Genomic DNA, 17,253 nt, shown 5'->3' with positions numbered 1-17,253 from the left:
CGCGCACATACAGGCGGTTATATGCGTGCATACGCCCATGTGTACTTGCATATGCACACGTTTACATACCTTTGCTGCGCCTTGCCCCCCGTTCCCTTACTCTTGCCTCTTTTTTTAAAAGGGAAAGAAAAAAAAGATTTGCCCAAATAAGAAAGGAGTGAGCTATTGTGCAGAAACAAAACAGCACACTTTTTTTTGGGAAAAAAAAAGGCGGAAGCGCATTAACAGAAAGGGAAGCGAAAACGGAGAGCATCCATTTTTTCAGATATATGCTCCTCTAAGTGTGATACACACGCGTTATACATATCCTCGGGTGCGCATTTGTTTGCATGCGACAAGAACAGGTGAAAGCGCTGTGGTTACCCATTGAAGGTTTACAATAAACGGACACATATATATATGCCTACATGTTGGGCGCACAGCTCATCGAGTACACACGTTTGTATGTCCCTACAAAGGAACAACATAAACTTTTTTTTAATTCGCGAGAGGCATATGTAACGGGAAGTGGTTCCACGGATAGTGCTTCCATGCCACACTCGCGCAGTTGTGTATACATGCATTTATTTTTTTTATGCACGATCTGTGTGCATATAAGGATAAGAGCATCCCTTTGGAAGCACGATTAGGTGCCAACAAAAGCACGGAATCGTAAAATTAGGATGTGTGTAATGTTACTGTGAGAAAAATGAAGAGCCAAGAGAGAAGGAGCTCCAACGACTCAAGTGTGAAAAGCAAAAGTGGTGGCAGCTTTGGGGGAAGTAGTTGGAATAACAACGGAGAAGCGAATAGCAGCCGTGCGGAAAGCCTCACTAGGAGGAAGAGCGAAAAGGCCAGCGAAAAGAATACCGAGCAGGGCAAAAGTAAAAGCTCCTCCTCCTCCAACACTAGATCGAAAATGGACAGCTCCAAAATGGAAAACTTCAAAACGAACGATAAAAAAGAAGACCTTAAAAATGTGAAAAGTCTTAAAAGCAACGCGAGCGATTCGTTGAAGCACAAGGGATCCAACTCGAGGGAAAGCGTCAAATCGAATAGGAGCAAAAGTGAAAAGGCAGGAACCGCAGAGGATAGTAAAAAGGATAAGTCCTCCCACTCCAACGGTGACAAAAAGAAAAAGGATCCCCCAAACGATAAGAACGACGTTAAAGTAAACAATAAGTTAATTTCTAAGAATGGCAAGTCCAAAAATGTGAACGGGAAGGGTAACAGTAACAATGGCTCTTCCACCAACCATAGTAACAGCAGCGCTAAGGGAGGTGGTGATGAGAAGGGCACCCCGTCAAAGGGTCTCCCATCGAAGGGTTCCTCCTCGAAAAACACGCCTTCGAAGAACACACCTTCGAAGAGTTCTTCAGCGAAGAGCACCCCGTCGAAAAGTGGCTCCTCCAAAAGTGGCCCGTCCAAGAATGCCAGTCAGGAAAGCCTAAACAGCGAGAATGTTAAGAAGGAAAGGAAAGGTTCGACAGCATCAAGCAGCAAAGAGGTGGGTGAATTAATGAGTAGCCACACGGCTAGTTCGAAAGAGGAGAACTCCAGGGCGAGTAGAAGCGCCTCCAAGGCGGAGAAAAAAGTTAAATCGGAAAAGTCTCAAAAGACAGACAGGGAGAAGAGCATCAAGAGCATCAGCGAAAGCGAGAATGAGGCACCTAAGCAGAAAAACTCGAAGAAGAAAAGTGGTGCAGCTAGTAAGGAAAAGGACGCCGTGAAGAATAACCCCTCCAAAAGGAGCAAATCGGAAGCAGAAGAAAAGGCAAACAAAAAGGATGTCTCGAAGAAGGGTTCCGCAGAGGAGAAGAAAAAGAAGAACAACAGTAAGAGCAGCTCGAAGAAGGATCGTCGGGCAGATTCCAAATCGAAGTCTAGTAAGAGCAACAGTAAGAGCAAAGGTGGGAAGTATAGCGAAGAAGAGGAGGTTGACACCGAGGAGGAAGATGTGGAAGTGGATGAAACGGAGAATGATGATGAGGAGGAGGAGGAAGAAGAAAGTGAAGTTGATGAAACGGAAAATGACGACGACGAGGAAGATGAGGACGATGATGAAGAGGAAGAAGAAGAAGAAGACGATGACAATAATGATGATGATGACGATGAGGAGGAGGATGACCCGAAGAAACGGTCATCCAAGCAGGCCACCAAGGACAGCGTAACGAAGAAGAAGAAGAAAAAGAGAACCTCCTTCAGTCTGAAAAAAAAGAAGCGGAATCGCAAAGGAAGCCAGCAAGATGGCAACAAAAATGGCGGCAAAAACGTCAACAAGAGTATTAGCAAAAATAGCAGCAAGAGTAAGAAGACCGTGAAGGAGGAAAAGAAAAAGAACAGCAATAAAAATAACAATAAAAAGGAGAAGAACAAGAAAAGCGTGAAAAGCGAAAACGCTTCGGAAGAAGATGAAGAAGAAGAGGAGGAGGAGGAAGAGAACCCCTACTTTGACGATAAGGACTATACGGTGGACGCCAGGAGAAGTGTCCTAGAGGAAAGGGAAAGGAAAAGAAATTTAAAGGAAAGTTACATTAAGCAGATGAAAGTACCGACCTATGCAGATGATGAGTCTATCCTCTTCGTTAACAACCCCAACTACGTGATGGTGTTGCTCTTCCTAACGGTGTATAAAGATGTGCTGAAAATGAGTTGGAATTTCAAAGACATCGACGAAATGTTCCAGAATAAGGAGACCACAGAATTTGGCAGGAACTTTATCCTAAAATTATTTTTCTTCCTAGGAAGGTATTTTAACTCTAAGTCGATATTTATGTATAGGTATATTTCTCGTATTTTTGAGGATAAGCAGGCGTCCTTAGTGAGGGTGGTAAATTTCAATGAGCTTTTTCCCGTGATGGAGACTAGAAGGGACAGGAGGAGCAAGTCGGGTGGTGGTGGCACCACTGGTGGGGGGAGCAGTTCCAAGAAGAAGAGGAAGAATGATAAGAAGAGAAAGACAGTCAAGGCCGAGGAGGACGTGAAGGCGGACGAGCTGTTTGAGGAGGAGATCATTGAAAACGATGACGTGAATGAGGATGCGAATGATGAGGTGAACGATGAGGTGAATGAGTTCGACGAGGAGGAGCCTGATGACGGAGATGATGAAAATGAAAGTGAGAACGAAGTGGACGAAATGATCGACGGGGAGGAAGTGGAAGACCCCCCTTTAAATGAAGCGAATCAGACGCATGGTAAATCTAGCAGCAGCGGCAAAGCAGATCACTCATCAGGCAAACTGGTAAACCAGGAGGAGAAGTCCAACACGGGTGATAGGAACCCCCAAATGGATGGATCCCCGTTGGGAGTCACAAAGGATGCTGCCAAGAGGGAAGACGCCGACGGATTGGCCACGCAGCACGGGGTTACCACGGCAGGGACTACAATTACTGCTGGTAGTGGTAACGATATCGGTGCTGCAGCAAATGATGAAACAGCGAATAATCCAAATGGGGACCACCTCCCCGACGGAGTGAAGAACGAAGAACTGCAGGAAAACAAGCGATTGAGCAAAAAATTATTTCTCGAATGGGACGACCTGAGTGTGATCTCCAAATTGAGGATAATAAGAATGCTGCTAAATTTAGTTCTGTGCGAAAGTAACAACTTAAAAAAAATGCTAATGGAGGAGAAGGTAGACTACAACAGTGGATACCTAGGGAGAGTGAATAAGGAGAAATATTGGCTCATCCTGAATGACACCATAAACATAGAATTTAAGTTGTATGTGGAAAAGGAGGAGGAAGGGACTTTTGAATTTCTGTGTGATAATGACGACGTGTTGTATAGTATTGGATATAACCTTATGAAGGACACAGAGACGAAAACCATGGGGGAAACCATCATAGAAAGGTATAATAAAATATGCAGAGAGAGGAGAAATAGAAGTAGAATTCTAAAACAGCAGAAGAAACTTTGTTCTGACTTTAACCTGAATGGTGGTTCGTTGGTCATTTCGAAGAAGAGACAACATAAGCAGGTGGAGCACTTCAACTTTGACAACGATAAAATGAGAAGGAAAAAGAATGACGGTGGTGGTATGTACGGTGTGGGGGGTAGTAACTATGGTAGTGGTATGAGTGCGAACAATCCGTATGCTTTGCAGAAAAATAACTACCAGAAGAATGATAGGTCGTTTAGGTTGGCGGCGAGGAATGCACAAAAGGGGAACGGACTTGTAGGCGAATTGTTAGATGGAATTGCAAATCAGGAATATCTACAGGGGGGAGGTACCGTTGTTAGTGTGGAAGGCCTTATTGGTAAGGGGGGAGTTGCCGACGGTGCTATCATGAACAGTGTTGGTGGTACTGCCGTAGGGGGGGCAACTGGTACGCTTACCCATTTACAGGGTGTTAACGCAGGTGCATTGGGTGCAGGAGGTGTTGTGGTGAAAGTGCCTCAGAAGAGAGGACGGAAGAAAAAATCGGAGAAAAAAAAAAGAGGACGCAAGAAGAAGATTCTGACAGAAGGGGGAGCACTAATAGGGGGAGAGGGGGCACCCCTCAGTGGATTGGTTGTCGATCCAAATAATCCCCTTGCTGCAGTAACCCAGGTGAAGGAAACGAAGAAAGGAACTGGCACGTCCACCAGGGGGAGAAAAACGCCCTACAGTAAGAGGAACACCAAACCAGCCGTTTCCATTAAGTACGGAACAAGAAGTCATTCCATAAGTAAGAATAGAAATGATGCAAGTCATTATGGCGAGTTTTCTCTAACCCATGGGGTAAATACTGAACCGCTCTACAAGAATGGAAATTTAGATGCAAAATATTTTAACCCTAATATGCACGTCAATAATTTTATGGCGCCCAACATGAATAGTCCCTACGGTATGCAGACTAATATGCTTAACATGAGGGGCAACAAAATGGAAGGTCCACCAGGAAGCTACAACTTCCCTTACATGTATAACCCACAGATGTATGGACAATATTACATGTATAATGGAAGTATGTATATGTTAAACAACGCCGGTGGAGGGATGTTCAGTCAGAGTGGTGGTTCGCCAGGGGGTGGTGGTGGCACAGGGAAGGAGATCAAGGGTGAGGGCGCTTTCATGTCGAAGGGGGCGGTTTCCTCGGGAAACGGCACAACGGTAGGCAACGCAAACACCCTGAAGAACAGCAGCATGGGTCCCGGTGGCGGAAGCAAAAGCGCTATGAGTGGCAATGAAGGGGAAGGTGAAGGATCCAGTGAGATGAGCGGCCAGATGAACATGATGAACTCGGTAGGCGGAGCAGACGGTATGGGTGGCGGCCTGAATTACATGGACCCCATTAACAAGTACCAACCATATGTGCTAAACAGAAACGCAATGAGTAACATGCCCTCCAACCCTATGTATAACAACCTCTACAACTTAAAGTTCCCCTACCTGAACAACGACCTGATGAACTACAATTTCAATATGAGCAATTTCCAAAATATGAACTACGAAAAGATGGGTAAGGTAGGAGGAGGAGGGGGACCAGGACAACCGACGGGACAGTCAACTGGACAACCAACTGGACAACCAGGGGGAGGACCACAAACAGCAACAGGAGGGATGTTCAAGAGGTATCCCAATTTCATGGGCGGAGCTTTCCCACCCCCCTACAATAACATGAACAATCCTTATGCAAATTTTAACGCGTATAATATGGGTTACCAGAGGAATGAGGGCTACGGTTCGATGCCTGCAGGGGGGGCCGGAACGGGAGCATCCACCTCAGGGGGAACCACCCCAGGGGCAGGCTCCTTTAAGAGCAAGTTGGTGGATATGAACATGAGTGGTGAGGGTAGTAGCGGGGTGGGAGGTGTAAGCGGTTACCACATGACCAATGTGAAAAGCAGAATTGGTAACAGTGCCATGCATGGTGCGGCTCCAACTCAGGAGAAGCCGGCACCGTTGGGTGAAGCAAACCAGAAGGAAGAAACACATCGAATCGAGAACCTAATGAGCTACATGATGATGCAGCAGGGAGGTAACGCAGATGCACCTCATGGTGGCAATGGAAAGAATAGCAGTTCGATGACTAACGTGGAAAACAGTGCTGTTCAGAATGGCCCCAACGGTTGAGGGGTATAGGCAGGGGGTATCCGCTTTTACAGTTTCAGCAAATCGCCATTTTAGCACCTTCCATTTGGCCACTTCCCCGTGATGCCTTCGAATTGGCCCTTTCGCAGGAGTGCCTTTTTTTTTTTTTTTTTTTAAAATGCCATTCGCCTTGTTTAGAGTCACTGCGTGTTGTGTATCCACGAAATGCTTCAGTGAGCGCAGGATGGCGTATCGATCAGGTCGATCAGATTGGTCAGGTCAGCGTCACCCCATTTGCATGCCTTCACATGGGGGCATATTTCTCCCATTTGACCCCCATCTTATGCCCATTTTTTCGCATATTTTTTATTTTCCATTTTGCCATTCGTTCTTTATTTCTCTTATAATTTTTCACTTCTCTTCTTGCGCCTCTTTTGTGTGCACGTGAAGCTGCGTGCGTGAGTTTGTACAGGCGCATAGAACTGTACATCTGTACATAGGTGGTTAGACATATGTACATGTGTGTACTAACGTCCTTGTGCGTGTAGGAAGTGCGGCAACCCATGTGGACACCCGCATGAGGAGTAGCGTGAAGTTTTGCGGGTGGATTGATTTCCCCCCCGTGCATGGTGGTTTTCCCCATTTTTTTTTTTTCTTTTTTTTTGCCTGATATGATAATGGACTGTATAATACAAACAACATACAACATGTAACATACAAAATAATGCAACAAAAGAAATTATTTTTCCCATTAATTTGGGGGATGTTTTTAACCGGCTCTTTGGAGTGGTTATCTAAAGTGGCTGCAACGTTTGGTGCGGGTTCTACCCACACTGGGATGATCATGGAAGATTTGCGTATTGCATAGGAGAAGTTCGTGCCGCGTCGCCCTTCCCTTTGGTGCTCAACAAATATCGTCACTTGTGCATTACCTCCGTAGGTGGGTGAACATAAATGTTAATCCCGTTTGCGTCCCCTCCGCAATTTTTTTCTGTGAATAATTTCCTGCACTGAAGGTGAACGCGATTCGGCCGTTTGGCAGGTTCTCCCCCAGGGATGTACGCACAATTTTTTTTTTTTTTTTCTTTTTTCCGTGCAAATGGGGGTAAAGTCCCACCTGTGCGACATCATCTTAGCCAAGTTAACGCCAAGCGGCTGTCACCCATTTTGGTGAAAAATAATGCGAAGTTGCAGGAAGCATATTGAGAAGAGGGAATATTTATCTGTGAGGAAATTTTCTGATTCGCATTTTTCACGTGAGTATCCCCAACGGGTTAAACTGGGCAAGCCTTTTGCTTCATAGAGAAAGTGTCACCTCCGTGGGGTGCTGCCGAAAGTCACCAATTTGAAGAGAGGAATAACACCCACGTGGACAAGTACGCACAAAAAACGTACGCCTACAAATTGGTATCATACCCCGGTCAATCGGACATCTATAACACCCTTACAGCGGGTTCACACCACGCATATGCAAAAATTATTTAGGAACTTCCTGCGCGTTGTGAACGCCCGGGAGAAGAACAAGTTGGACGAGAGCGCCCTGTGGGAACTGAAAAAATGGGGAAGGGAAAAGGTCCTTCAAAATGACCAAGTGCTTGAGGAGTACCTGAACTACCGCCAGGTGTTGCACGACTGCACAGAACTTCTAAGCGCAAGTGAAGGGAAGAGTGAGGAAGACAAAATCGAGAAGGTTGCAAACTATGTGGGACTCACAACGACTGCAGCGAAGGGGGGCAAAAGTACTCCTGTGCATACGTAAATTATGCACGCATTCAAATTAAATTACTTCTCCCTGCAGGGACTGAATCCACCATTAGCTTTATACCACTGATTAATTTTCACCTTTTTTTAAATTTGTTTTTATTTTTTTCCGTTGCGGCGTAGGTAACACTTTAATTATGGAACTACGCACACGCGCGTGTCTCGCCAGTTTAAAATTAAAATGTTTTTTTGAGCTAGCCATATAGCTATATAGCTATTTTTTTTTTTTTTTTTTTTTTTTTTTGCGCACTCTGGGCGTATGTAAAAGGGAACACATTAACAACTAAAAAAAATGTTCCGCGGGGTCGCGAAATGTAAAACATGGAGGGTATCCTTGCTCGTCCGTAACATGTCTGTTGTGTGTGACAGCATCAAATAGTTGTGCGAGCATTCGGGGGGGTGGACTGGCCGCACGAGTGGGCGACCCCAAGAGGTACGAAGGAACATATGCTTTCGCACTACTTCCACAACTTCCGCAGGGTGAAGTTCTTTTCTGCGTCCTGCTTCATAACCTTCGCGACGGCCATCTCGAAGTCCTCCTGTGTAACGTGGACTCGTCTCTCACGCAGAGCAAACATGCCTGCCTCCGTGCACACAGCTTTCACCTCCGCGCCGGAACAGTTGTTCATATCCGTGGCAATTTTCAGCATGTCAATTCCTCTCATGAGGTTCATTTTCCGACTGTGTATTTTTAAAATTTCCATACGGGCTTCCACATTAGGATTTGGGAATTCAATTTTTCTGTCAATTCTTCCTGGTCTTAGTAAAGCTTCATCGAGAATATCAATTCTGTTAGTGCACATGATGACTTTAATATTTTGTGTGGACTCAAATCCGTCTAGCTGATTTAGCAGCTCCATCATGGTTCTCTGGACTTCAGAATCTCCATGCTCTCCTTCTATCCTTTGACTTCCAATGGAGTCAATTTCGTCCATAAAAATAATGGACGGAGCATGTTCCCTCGCCATGACAAATAGTTCTCTCACCATTCTTGATCCTTCACCGATGTACTTTTGTACAAGTTCCGAACCGGACACCCTTATAAAGGTACATTCTGTATGGTGTGCTACTGCTCTGGCTAGGAGGGTTTTACCAGTACCTGGTGGGCCATATAGTAATACCCCCTTAGGCTGTGAAATTCCCAAAGATTCGAATATTTCTGGATGCTTCACTGGTAACTCGATTACTTCCTTCACTTCCTTCACTTGTTGATCTAACCCACCAACCATTTCATACGTCGAATCGGGTACCTTCTCCACTTTCATAAGGGACACAAGGGGATCAACCTTACTAGGAAGAATCTTATGCAATTTATAGGAGTCATTATATAGCGCCACCCTTGTATTGGGAGTACATTGGGCGATGTTTATGCTATGTGCTATATCCACTACGTATTTACCTTCCGGGTTTATTTTAACTAGAACTTTATTTTTCCCCATGGGTTTTACAATTTCCCCAACATAAGACGCAGCTTCTAAGAGGTACTGAATTTCATCACACAGTTCTCTCACTCTGGTATTCAACTCATTTCTCTGAGCTTCCAACCTTTTTTTGTTCTGTAACTTTTTATTTATTATCGATTCGTATTCCTCAATTTTCATTTCGTAATATGTTTTGATGCCTGATTGCATTTCCTCCTCGCTTTTGCTTACCCCGTTGGGGTCGTTCTTCTGGTCCTTCCTGGACTCCTCCGGCAGGTTGCCCGATTGCACTTGCATGTCCACGGTTGCCATGGCTATTGTAGTGAGTTGTGTGATTGGTTATTCCGCTAATGTAACTGAGGAGGGCATACCACGATGGGTTAGGCAGTGACCAACGCGGTAATGGCGGCTGTTGTACCGGGTTAACTCCACGCTCGCGTCGCAAAAGGGCGCATCAGAAGAAGGGCAAAAAATAAAGTAAAATCAAATCAAAACGAAAATGCAACAAAAAAGCGGATGCATATTTTAAACGTGGGAACGGGGGGGAAGCACGCGAAAGGTGTGAGTACCGCAACGGCTGCTTAACATTCACAGTATGATCGTGTGAATGTATGCTCTGTTTCCTATCCGCCAAATCGTTCGCCTTCATTCCGCGCTGTTCACCTGCACTGCTGGTCGTTTTGGCATTTTTTTCCTTCGCATGTTGGGGAGACTGCATCTCTAGTAAGTTGCGGATTAATTAACGTCGCACAGCATTCGTTCGTTCGTTCTTTTTTTTTTTTTTTTTTTTTTTTTTCTCCCCATTTGGTGTGACCCCGACTGTTTGCTTTGTGCGAATGGTATGGCCGGCAGTTGCGCCAGGGCGCTATTCCGTTTAGCACCCTGCATTTGTTGAGTATCATTTGGGGTGTAATTAAATACGCGTGCCTTTTGCCACGTTGCAATTCAAAAATTTTCCGATTTTTCCCAAACGCGCGACTTGTCGCAGCCTTTGCGCAAAGGAGCATCCCAAGGATTGCACCCTTTTTCCAATGGAGTTGCTAGGACAGTTTATTTTTAAAAAAAAAGCTGTGCCATTTATTCAGCCCCTTTGACGTAGGATTATATTTTATTTTCCCCTCCCTGGTGGTAGTTTAGCTTGAAATGAACGAACACAAATAGGGTGAACAGAAGTACACGCTCCTTATATTTCAGTTCTGTGTTATAGGCAGAATGGGCGAAAAGAAAATAAACAAAAAGTTTTGAGGCAGAAGGTGAGGAACGCTATTTTATTTGTCTTCTCTTTTATGTCACCTCTTTTCGTAAATGTGCGCCGTTGCCATAATAATCTGGACAGATGGAACAACGTGATACGTCCACGTTTATGTTCCTCACCGAATGGGTGATGCTTGGGTTGGGGAAAAAATGGAGGAGTTAGTGCCAGCACGCAGGTAGCCGCCCAACGTGGAGTAGCATACCCCTTTGAAAAAAGTTAAAGCTATGAAATGTTAAACAAATTTATCAAATAAGTAGCACACAAATGAAGCAAACACAATGATGGTAACATATGGACATGGTAATGTTCCGAAGAAGAACAAATTTGACCAACGTCATTTTTGAGGCTAGCAGTTTATTCATATATGGGGGAGCTAGCCAATTTGCTTGGTCATTTTATTATTGCTTTTTTTTTTTTTTTTTTTTTTTTTTCCCCATTTTCACCTGCACAGTTCAGAAATTGTGTATGGCCCCACCACTCGTCTGCTGAAATGTAGAGCTGCCCGGTGGGGAACTCCTACCGAGTTGTTAACCACATTCAGCACCTGTGAATAAATATGACTGACGTATTTGTTGTTTTCTTCCAATGTTTCTTTCATCAAGGCGTTTAGGTTAATGTCGTCCAAAAGTGCAAAGAGAAAACTTACCTTCTTCACGTTGTCCAATTTGATGAAAAAAAATGGGTTAGCTGTGTGCATGGTATTTTCTTTTTCGTTCCGTTTTGCCTGAACGGTTAAGGCTAAATTGTTTTTTTTTTTCACCCTTGTGTAATAATCTACGTGGGAATGCAAATCTAGGAGGAAACCCCAGTAGGTGTACAAAAAAATTAAAAGCTGGGATTTGTGGACTGGCAGAATGAATTGTGCCCCATTTGTGACCACTTCCCTGTGACGATAAAAAAGGATGAAGTGGGAAAGGAGCTGATTAATGTTGTCCAGGGTTAAATGGAGGTGCCTGGTGAATGATCTGCTTTGTTCATCATTGTAGTGGAGTGTGGTAATGTTGTAAAGGTAGCCAATAAAAGCGTACAGCAAATTGGACAGCGTTTGGTTGGTGTGGCGTAAGCAAGGAGGGTGGCTTCCTCGGTTATCTACTAACTGCAAATGGTGATAATTATTCGTGAGGGAGGGTCGCTCCAACTGCTGATTTGGCATCTCACTTTTGTAATTTCCTTCCAACAGGGAGCGACACTTTTTTAATCGATGCAGCCACTTGGACAAAATCGAAAACTGCAGCTGGACGAACTTGGAAAAACAAGAATAGTGCGGGAACATGTAGTGCGCGTTTTTCACGTAGGCCAAAAAAAACATGGGCACTATTTCGATCAGCGTGTTTTTGTTCCGAGTGTGCAGGATATATTTCTCCTCCTGATTGTGTAGTGAATATAGTGCCAAATATTTTTCTATCTTCCGCATGAAGAGTACGCAGAAAAGTTGTTTTTTTTTTAAGTCCTTCCAATATTTGGAGAGAGAATGAAAGATCATGGATAACTGCAAAACGTCAAAGGACGTTACCCTTTTGAGCACTTCCGGTTCTATCAGTGTGGAAAGAATTTCCCTGTCTACACATATGAGTTGGGGTAACGCCTCTGCAAGTTGGCACAAGTCGATGTTGCTCATGTGGGGAAGCATTTGGAACGTTTTTTCACGCAGAAAGGATGTGAAGATGGGATCTGGCGCGTTCTGCATTTTAACTTTGGACAAGACGTTCAGCAGTATGCAGAAGGTCCTGGGAGGGAGGCTCTCCAATGTAGCGTAGCAAAGTTCACGTAAAGTAATAGGACAGAACATTTTGCACTGGTGGGGTCCATTTTGCTCAATTTGTATGTCATTTGGGATAGGTGCCTCTACATTGCGAGGTTCACTCGTCTGAGCATGTTTTGTATCTCCCCCGTGTGAGGGCGCAAAACTGTCGTTGACCAAAAGGTGCCTGAGGAGGGGCACAAAATTTATGCCTCTCCGTTTGGCAGAAAATACCTGTACAACACTGACCCAGTTATTTACGTCATTTTGTAGAGAGATTTTTCCTTTTCCAATGGCGCATGTAATGTAATCGTTCAATTTTTTCACCATGTAGTTACAGTCTTCATTTCTCTTAAATGTATGAACAAGGTTTGGTAAGCATTCGGGGTCGATGTTTCCCTCCTTTAGTAGCGGCTCAACGACATGGGAATATAAGTATTTCAAGTGGACACTCCCCAGGAAAGTGTTTTTTGTATAGGGAATGATTTTTTTGAGCAATGCAGAGGTGCCAGTTTCTTGGCTGTACTGATCAAAATGTAGGATGACATGCTCTAAGTTGCGCTGGATTATTTGTTTGTCGATGTTTTTTTTTTCCATCAGTTTTCCACCAACGATTAGGCGCACAACGTGCCTATTCATTTGGGAGAGTGTATGAGGGCACATGTCTATATGTAGATATGTCCCATGTGCAACGTTGTAATGTGACTTTATCCTTTCTCGAGCGCCTTCGCTTCAGTAGGAGTGTACCCCCCGTGGTGGCTGTCAAAATGGATGGCCGTCCACATTTTTTTTTTTTTTTTTTTTTTTTTTTTTCACACGTGTGACTTTTTCACGGGTTTCGTTTCTCCCCTTGCTTTGCCACGCTGTTTTGCTTTCCTGCCTTAACGGTAAGCTTATTTGCACGTTTGTACGTTCAGGGGAGCTATGCGAAAGAACATCGTCACAGAACGCGACGTTCTTTCCCCCTTTCTTTTTGCCGCACAGGGGCGGATGAAAAAATCTCTCCACCGTGGAGTGTTACTGGAGGGGAAAAATATCTACAGCCTGCGGTTAATCATATTAAAATAAAATGGTGGCAGTAAAGTTCATGTTTAACCTTTTCATGCGTTTGCGCTGGACGTGCAACAACATCGACGAGAGAGTGCTTTAACTTTTTCTGGCGAATTTGGTTGCGTTAAGGAGGTTGTTTCAGCATAGCCATCCCCGTGCTTTCTTCCCCTTGTTGCAGCGTGAGTCAACCGAGTAGTGCGTTCTTGCACGACCTATGAAGAACATGGGGGCAGCAAGAAACAGCGCCACTAATTTCTGCACGTACAAATGCTCTCTACATTTGTTTACTACTCTACTACTCATTTGCGTATATTTGTTGTTAAAGAATGAAGTCATTTTTTTTTTTCCCCCATTTGAACTTTAACCCACAGTAGTGACACTTGCTTGTTTGTTTTTTTTTTTTTTTTTTTACTCCACCATAGTAGCAACTATAATATAGATACGTGCGACCAGTTTGGGTAGATATATGTATTTTTTCCATTTCGCGTAATCCTTTTTTTTTTTTTTTTTTTGCATAGTTATAGCAGTACAGCATTACCGTTTGGGTGACTTACAATTTTGCCATCCTTTGGTGACAACGTTATTTTGAAGTGGGGGAAGGAAAAGCCCTTGGGTCCGTCCGTCCGCCCACTGGATCGTTTCCTTGTCTCCGTTATTTGGAAAAGAGCAAATACAGATCGTTGTTCCTTCAGGAGTAGGTCAGGATAAGGCTACTCTCACTGCGCTGTTTGGGAGGTGCCTATTTTGTTAGTACGCCAAAACAGTTTTCTCCTTCTTTGTGGAAATTGCTTTTTGGGCGCAATTACAGGTGCAGCCGTCTATCCGGACTGTAGAAGAAGCCACCCACCTTGCAAGTGAATAGGTTGATCGTCTTTGCAAAATAAAATTCCTAACCGCGCTGCTTTTCTTATCCCTCCTGTGCAAGTTCACCATGGAGTATAAAAAAACGAAAAGGACCAACCAGTACATCTTTGAAGGGAGCAGACACCAGGCTAAGGTAACAGGAAGTGCGATAAACGCTTGTTCGGAGGAGTTTTTCCCCCTGTCCGAAATTACATCACAGTTGCGAATGGGTGGAAAAATGTGCTACGCAGACTTCTCTGCGTTTATGCCGTCACTTCCTCCTCATCATCATTTTCTGTTTCCACCTTTTCACTCCTCCCCCCTTGCAGAGGCAGAAGATTAACGTCAACGCAGAGTGCAAGGGGATTCTGATCTCCACGCTGAGCCCCAAGCGAACGAACATAGGCATAAAAGAATTTTTGAATTTTCTGAAGGTCCACTTTCCCAGTGAGGCAGATGAAGCGTCGGTGAAACAGGGACCGAGCAAGGAGGATCATCAGAAGGAGGAGAACAAGCCGAACGGAGAGCAAGCGGAACAAGAAGGAGAAGGAGGCCGCATGGAAAAACAACTGAAGGATGAAATCAAGAAGGAGAACATGGAGTACAACCGCTTTGCCCCGCTTCGAAATATAGTAAAAAATTTTACCTTCATAAAATTTAATAATGTAACTGAGAAGAACCCATCGGACATGGTTCAGCAGATCTTCGTGTTAGCTCACAACAAGAAGGAAAAGTATATCCTCCGACATTTGTGTAAAATTATTCCACTGGACTGCATTTGCAAACCACACTTGTCTCCCTTCATAAAGGCCATCCTGCCAGTTCTGAAGGGGAACTTTCCGGAAGGGACGTGCGTGAAGGAAAACTTCACCTTTGGCCATTTGTTCAAGCTGATGAACGTGTCGGCGGAGGAGGAAGAAAAGAAGGAAGGTGAGGAGGAGGGTGACAAGGTGGGTGATAAGGAGGGCGATAAGGAGGATGATAAGAAGGAAGACCAGACGAAGGACGATCAGAAGATGGAGGAAAACAAACCTAAGGAAGAGACAGCGCCAAGTGAAGACAAAAACGCCAATGGAAAAAAGGTTTCGTGGGCCCTCATTTACAAATGCTCGAACACGAAGACTCTGATGAAAAAAGACGTGTTGACAGTTCTAGACAACTGCATAGGAAGCAACTATTCCGTTAATTTGAGTAACCCTGACTTGGCCGTGGTGGTTTACGTGACAGAGGTTCGTTTTGCATGTTTGAAAAAGGAGGTGAATGGAGGTGATGTGCATAGTTTACTTCTATTAACATTGTTATTCACTTTGCTACAGCTTCTTGGGGGGCTCTCCCGTTGATATGCCTCTACCCTTCTCTGGACATCCGTCATTGCATAACTTTTTTCTCTCCCCTTCCCTTTGTAGATCATGTGCGGAATTAGCATCGTCAAAGGTTACGAAAAGACGAGGAAGTTTAACATAGCGGCGTTTAACGAGGATTCCTGAGTGGACTCCGTCCCATTTTATGCTTGTATGTTTACATACTACGCACGGATGCGTATAATCGCTTATGTGGAAGGACGCGCTTAAGCGAGCTTTCAACACACAGTACTCTTCCAAAAGGGAAGAAAACGCTGTAAATTAAACACACCGTTCATGTTTGTAAAATCCAAATTTGAATTTTAATTCTCTCCATTCGGTTTAGTATGTTTTTTCATGCCATTTCACCATTTTTGTGAGTTTTTTTTTTCTTTTTTTTCGAGTTTTTTTTTTTTTTTTTTTTTAACGCCATGAACATTTTGAATCTCTTCAATTGCAAAAGCGGGATGGTTTACATGCCCTTAAGATGTTTTTTTTTTTCTCTCACTTTTTTATACCCCCGGAGAAAGTGCGTTTCTATGCAATTTCCCCCCCTCCGTCGTTTCTCCTCATTTTTTTAATCCCCCCACAGTTGGTTATTTCGATCGTTTTGTAGACGGTTATATATAGGTATGCGGACATGCGAAAAATTAACGGCGCGACGTGATATGATTCTCTCGACAGCGGCGTTTTTATGTGAGCTCTCTTTTAATTGATGAATGGTGTAGGGAAGCGTTGATGGGGCTTACCGACCTGGCCCTCCGCTGTTACGAAGTGTGTGTGCAAAATTTTAACCCATTTAAAAGTGGCTCAAATGCAATTATTATATGCTAATTTAGGGTTATGTCCAAGCAGGTGAGCCAAAATGGATGTGGAAAAGAAACTATTGAAATCGTTTAAGGAGATCAGGAAAAAAAATGTAAGGCGTCAAGGGAGACAGGAACAAAACGTCATTTCCGATTTTCCAAAGTGGGAAGACAATTTTTCATGCGATGAGTATTCAGTCGATGATGTGGTACGTTGTGTCAGAAAGGGGGGAGGAGAAGACGACGACACAGGTAAGTATAAAAATGTCTTTAACACTTTTGAAAATGAAATAAACTACTACTTAGGGGAATATGTCGAAGAAATTATATGCTCTTCCGTCACGGGTAGGAAGGATAACGGCTTCCCCCGATGGGAGGAGGAAACGTTGAGAAAACCGACGGACGTAATTTTTCAGCACTTAATATATGGCAGTTTGTTTGGCGAAAATTTGAGGCGTTATGAATGCAGCTCCAGGTACTTCAAACCCACTCTGGTGGAGGATATATCCGAGTAAGTTCGTCATACGAGTGATTGCATGGTTAGATGTGTGGTTGCGTGTGTCCTATGTGTGCACCCGGTTCGTGCCTTCTGATCCATATATGTGCGTGCCCCCCCGGGGAAAAACTCAGCTTTTCAGATGCCTCCACCAGTTCGAATGATGCCCAAAGAGGGAAACATTCCCCCGTGAGGGACATAACGCATGAGGTGAAGTAATTAAAGCAGACGTAGCAGGGGGGAAGGAACATAAAAAAAAATGAAAAAAAAAAAAAAAAAACAGCTGCAAAAAAAAAGAACGTTGTGTTTCAAAGTTAGCATACATTTTTCATCGGGGTGGAGCATCCCCTTGAAGATTAAATGACACATTTTCGTATCCTCTCATTTTTTTATTTCTTATAAGAAGTGTGAACGAGCTTTTTAGCGATTCGTTCAAAGTTTGTATCACGTGTCTTTCTTAAATCGTTCCGCACGTTCATTGTGGACATTTGGAGAATGCACATTGCTGTGTTCTTTTACACACACTTTATCAGTTTGGTTTGCGA

General features: G+C 44.0%; 6 protein-coding genes across 6 annotated transcripts; 4 read left to right on the top strand and 2 right to left on the bottom strand.

Moving 5' to 3' along the window:
• Positions 1–688: 688 nt before the first annotated feature.
• PCOAH_00051850 (Uncharacterized protein) lies at positions 689–6,037 on the top strand (the record flags this gene model as incomplete). Its single annotated transcript, XM_020061965.1, has 1 exon — positions 689–6,037. The coding sequence occupies one exon, from the start codon at positions 689–691 to the stop codon at positions 6,035–6,037; it is 5,349 nt and encodes a 1,782-aa protein (XP_019917511.1).
• Positions 6,038–7,463: 1,426 nt separating this feature from the next.
• Positions 7,464–7,754, top strand: PCOAH_00051840 (Uncharacterized protein; the record flags this gene model as incomplete). Its single annotated transcript, XM_020061964.1, has 1 exon — positions 7,464–7,754. One exon carries the CDS (start codon positions 7,464–7,466, stop codon positions 7,752–7,754), a length of 291 nt encoding a protein of 96 aa, XP_019917817.1.
• Positions 7,755–8,214: 460 nt separating this feature from the next.
• On the bottom strand, positions 8,215–9,489 carry PCOAH_00051830 (Tat-binding protein-like protein; the record flags this gene model as incomplete). The annotated part of the gene is made up of 1 exon (XM_020061963.1): positions 8,215–9,489. The coding sequence occupies one exon, from the start codon at positions 9,487–9,489 to the stop codon at positions 8,215–8,217; it is 1,275 nt and encodes a 424-aa protein (XP_019917643.1).
• A 1,382-nt stretch (positions 9,490–10,871) lies between these two features.
• Positions 10,872–12,812, bottom strand: PCOAH_00051820 (Uncharacterized protein; the record flags this gene model as incomplete). The annotated part of the gene is made up of 1 exon (XM_020061962.1): positions 10,872–12,812. One exon carries the CDS (start codon positions 12,810–12,812, stop codon positions 10,872–10,874), a length of 1,941 nt encoding a protein of 646 aa, XP_019917527.1.
• Positions 12,813–14,154: 1,342 nt separating this feature from the next.
• PCOAH_00051810 (Uncharacterized protein) lies at positions 14,155–15,553 on the top strand (the record flags this gene model as incomplete). The annotated part of the gene is made up of 3 exons (XM_020061961.1): positions 14,155–14,220; positions 14,396–15,322; positions 15,473–15,553. The coding sequence occupies 3 exons, from the start codon at positions 14,155–14,157 to the stop codon at positions 15,551–15,553; spliced, it is 1,074 nt and encodes a 357-aa protein (XP_019917881.1).
• A 718-nt stretch (positions 15,554–16,271) lies between these two features.
• Positions 16,272–16,927, top strand: PCOAH_00051800 (Uncharacterized protein; the record flags this gene model as incomplete). Its single annotated transcript, XM_020061960.1, has 2 exons — positions 16,272–16,723; positions 16,843–16,927. The coding sequence occupies 2 exons, from the start codon at positions 16,272–16,274 to the stop codon at positions 16,925–16,927; spliced, it is 537 nt and encodes a 178-aa protein (XP_019917500.1).
• Positions 16,928–17,253: the final 326 nt, after the last annotated feature.

This window comes from Plasmodium coatneyi, chromosome 14, assembly GCF_001680005.1.
Source record: "Plasmodium coatneyi strain Hackeri chromosome 14, complete sequence".
NCBI lineage: Eukaryota > Apicomplexa > Aconoidasida > Haemosporida > Plasmodiidae > Plasmodium > Plasmodium coatneyi.
This window is presented reverse-complemented; position numbering and strand designations above follow the sequence as displayed.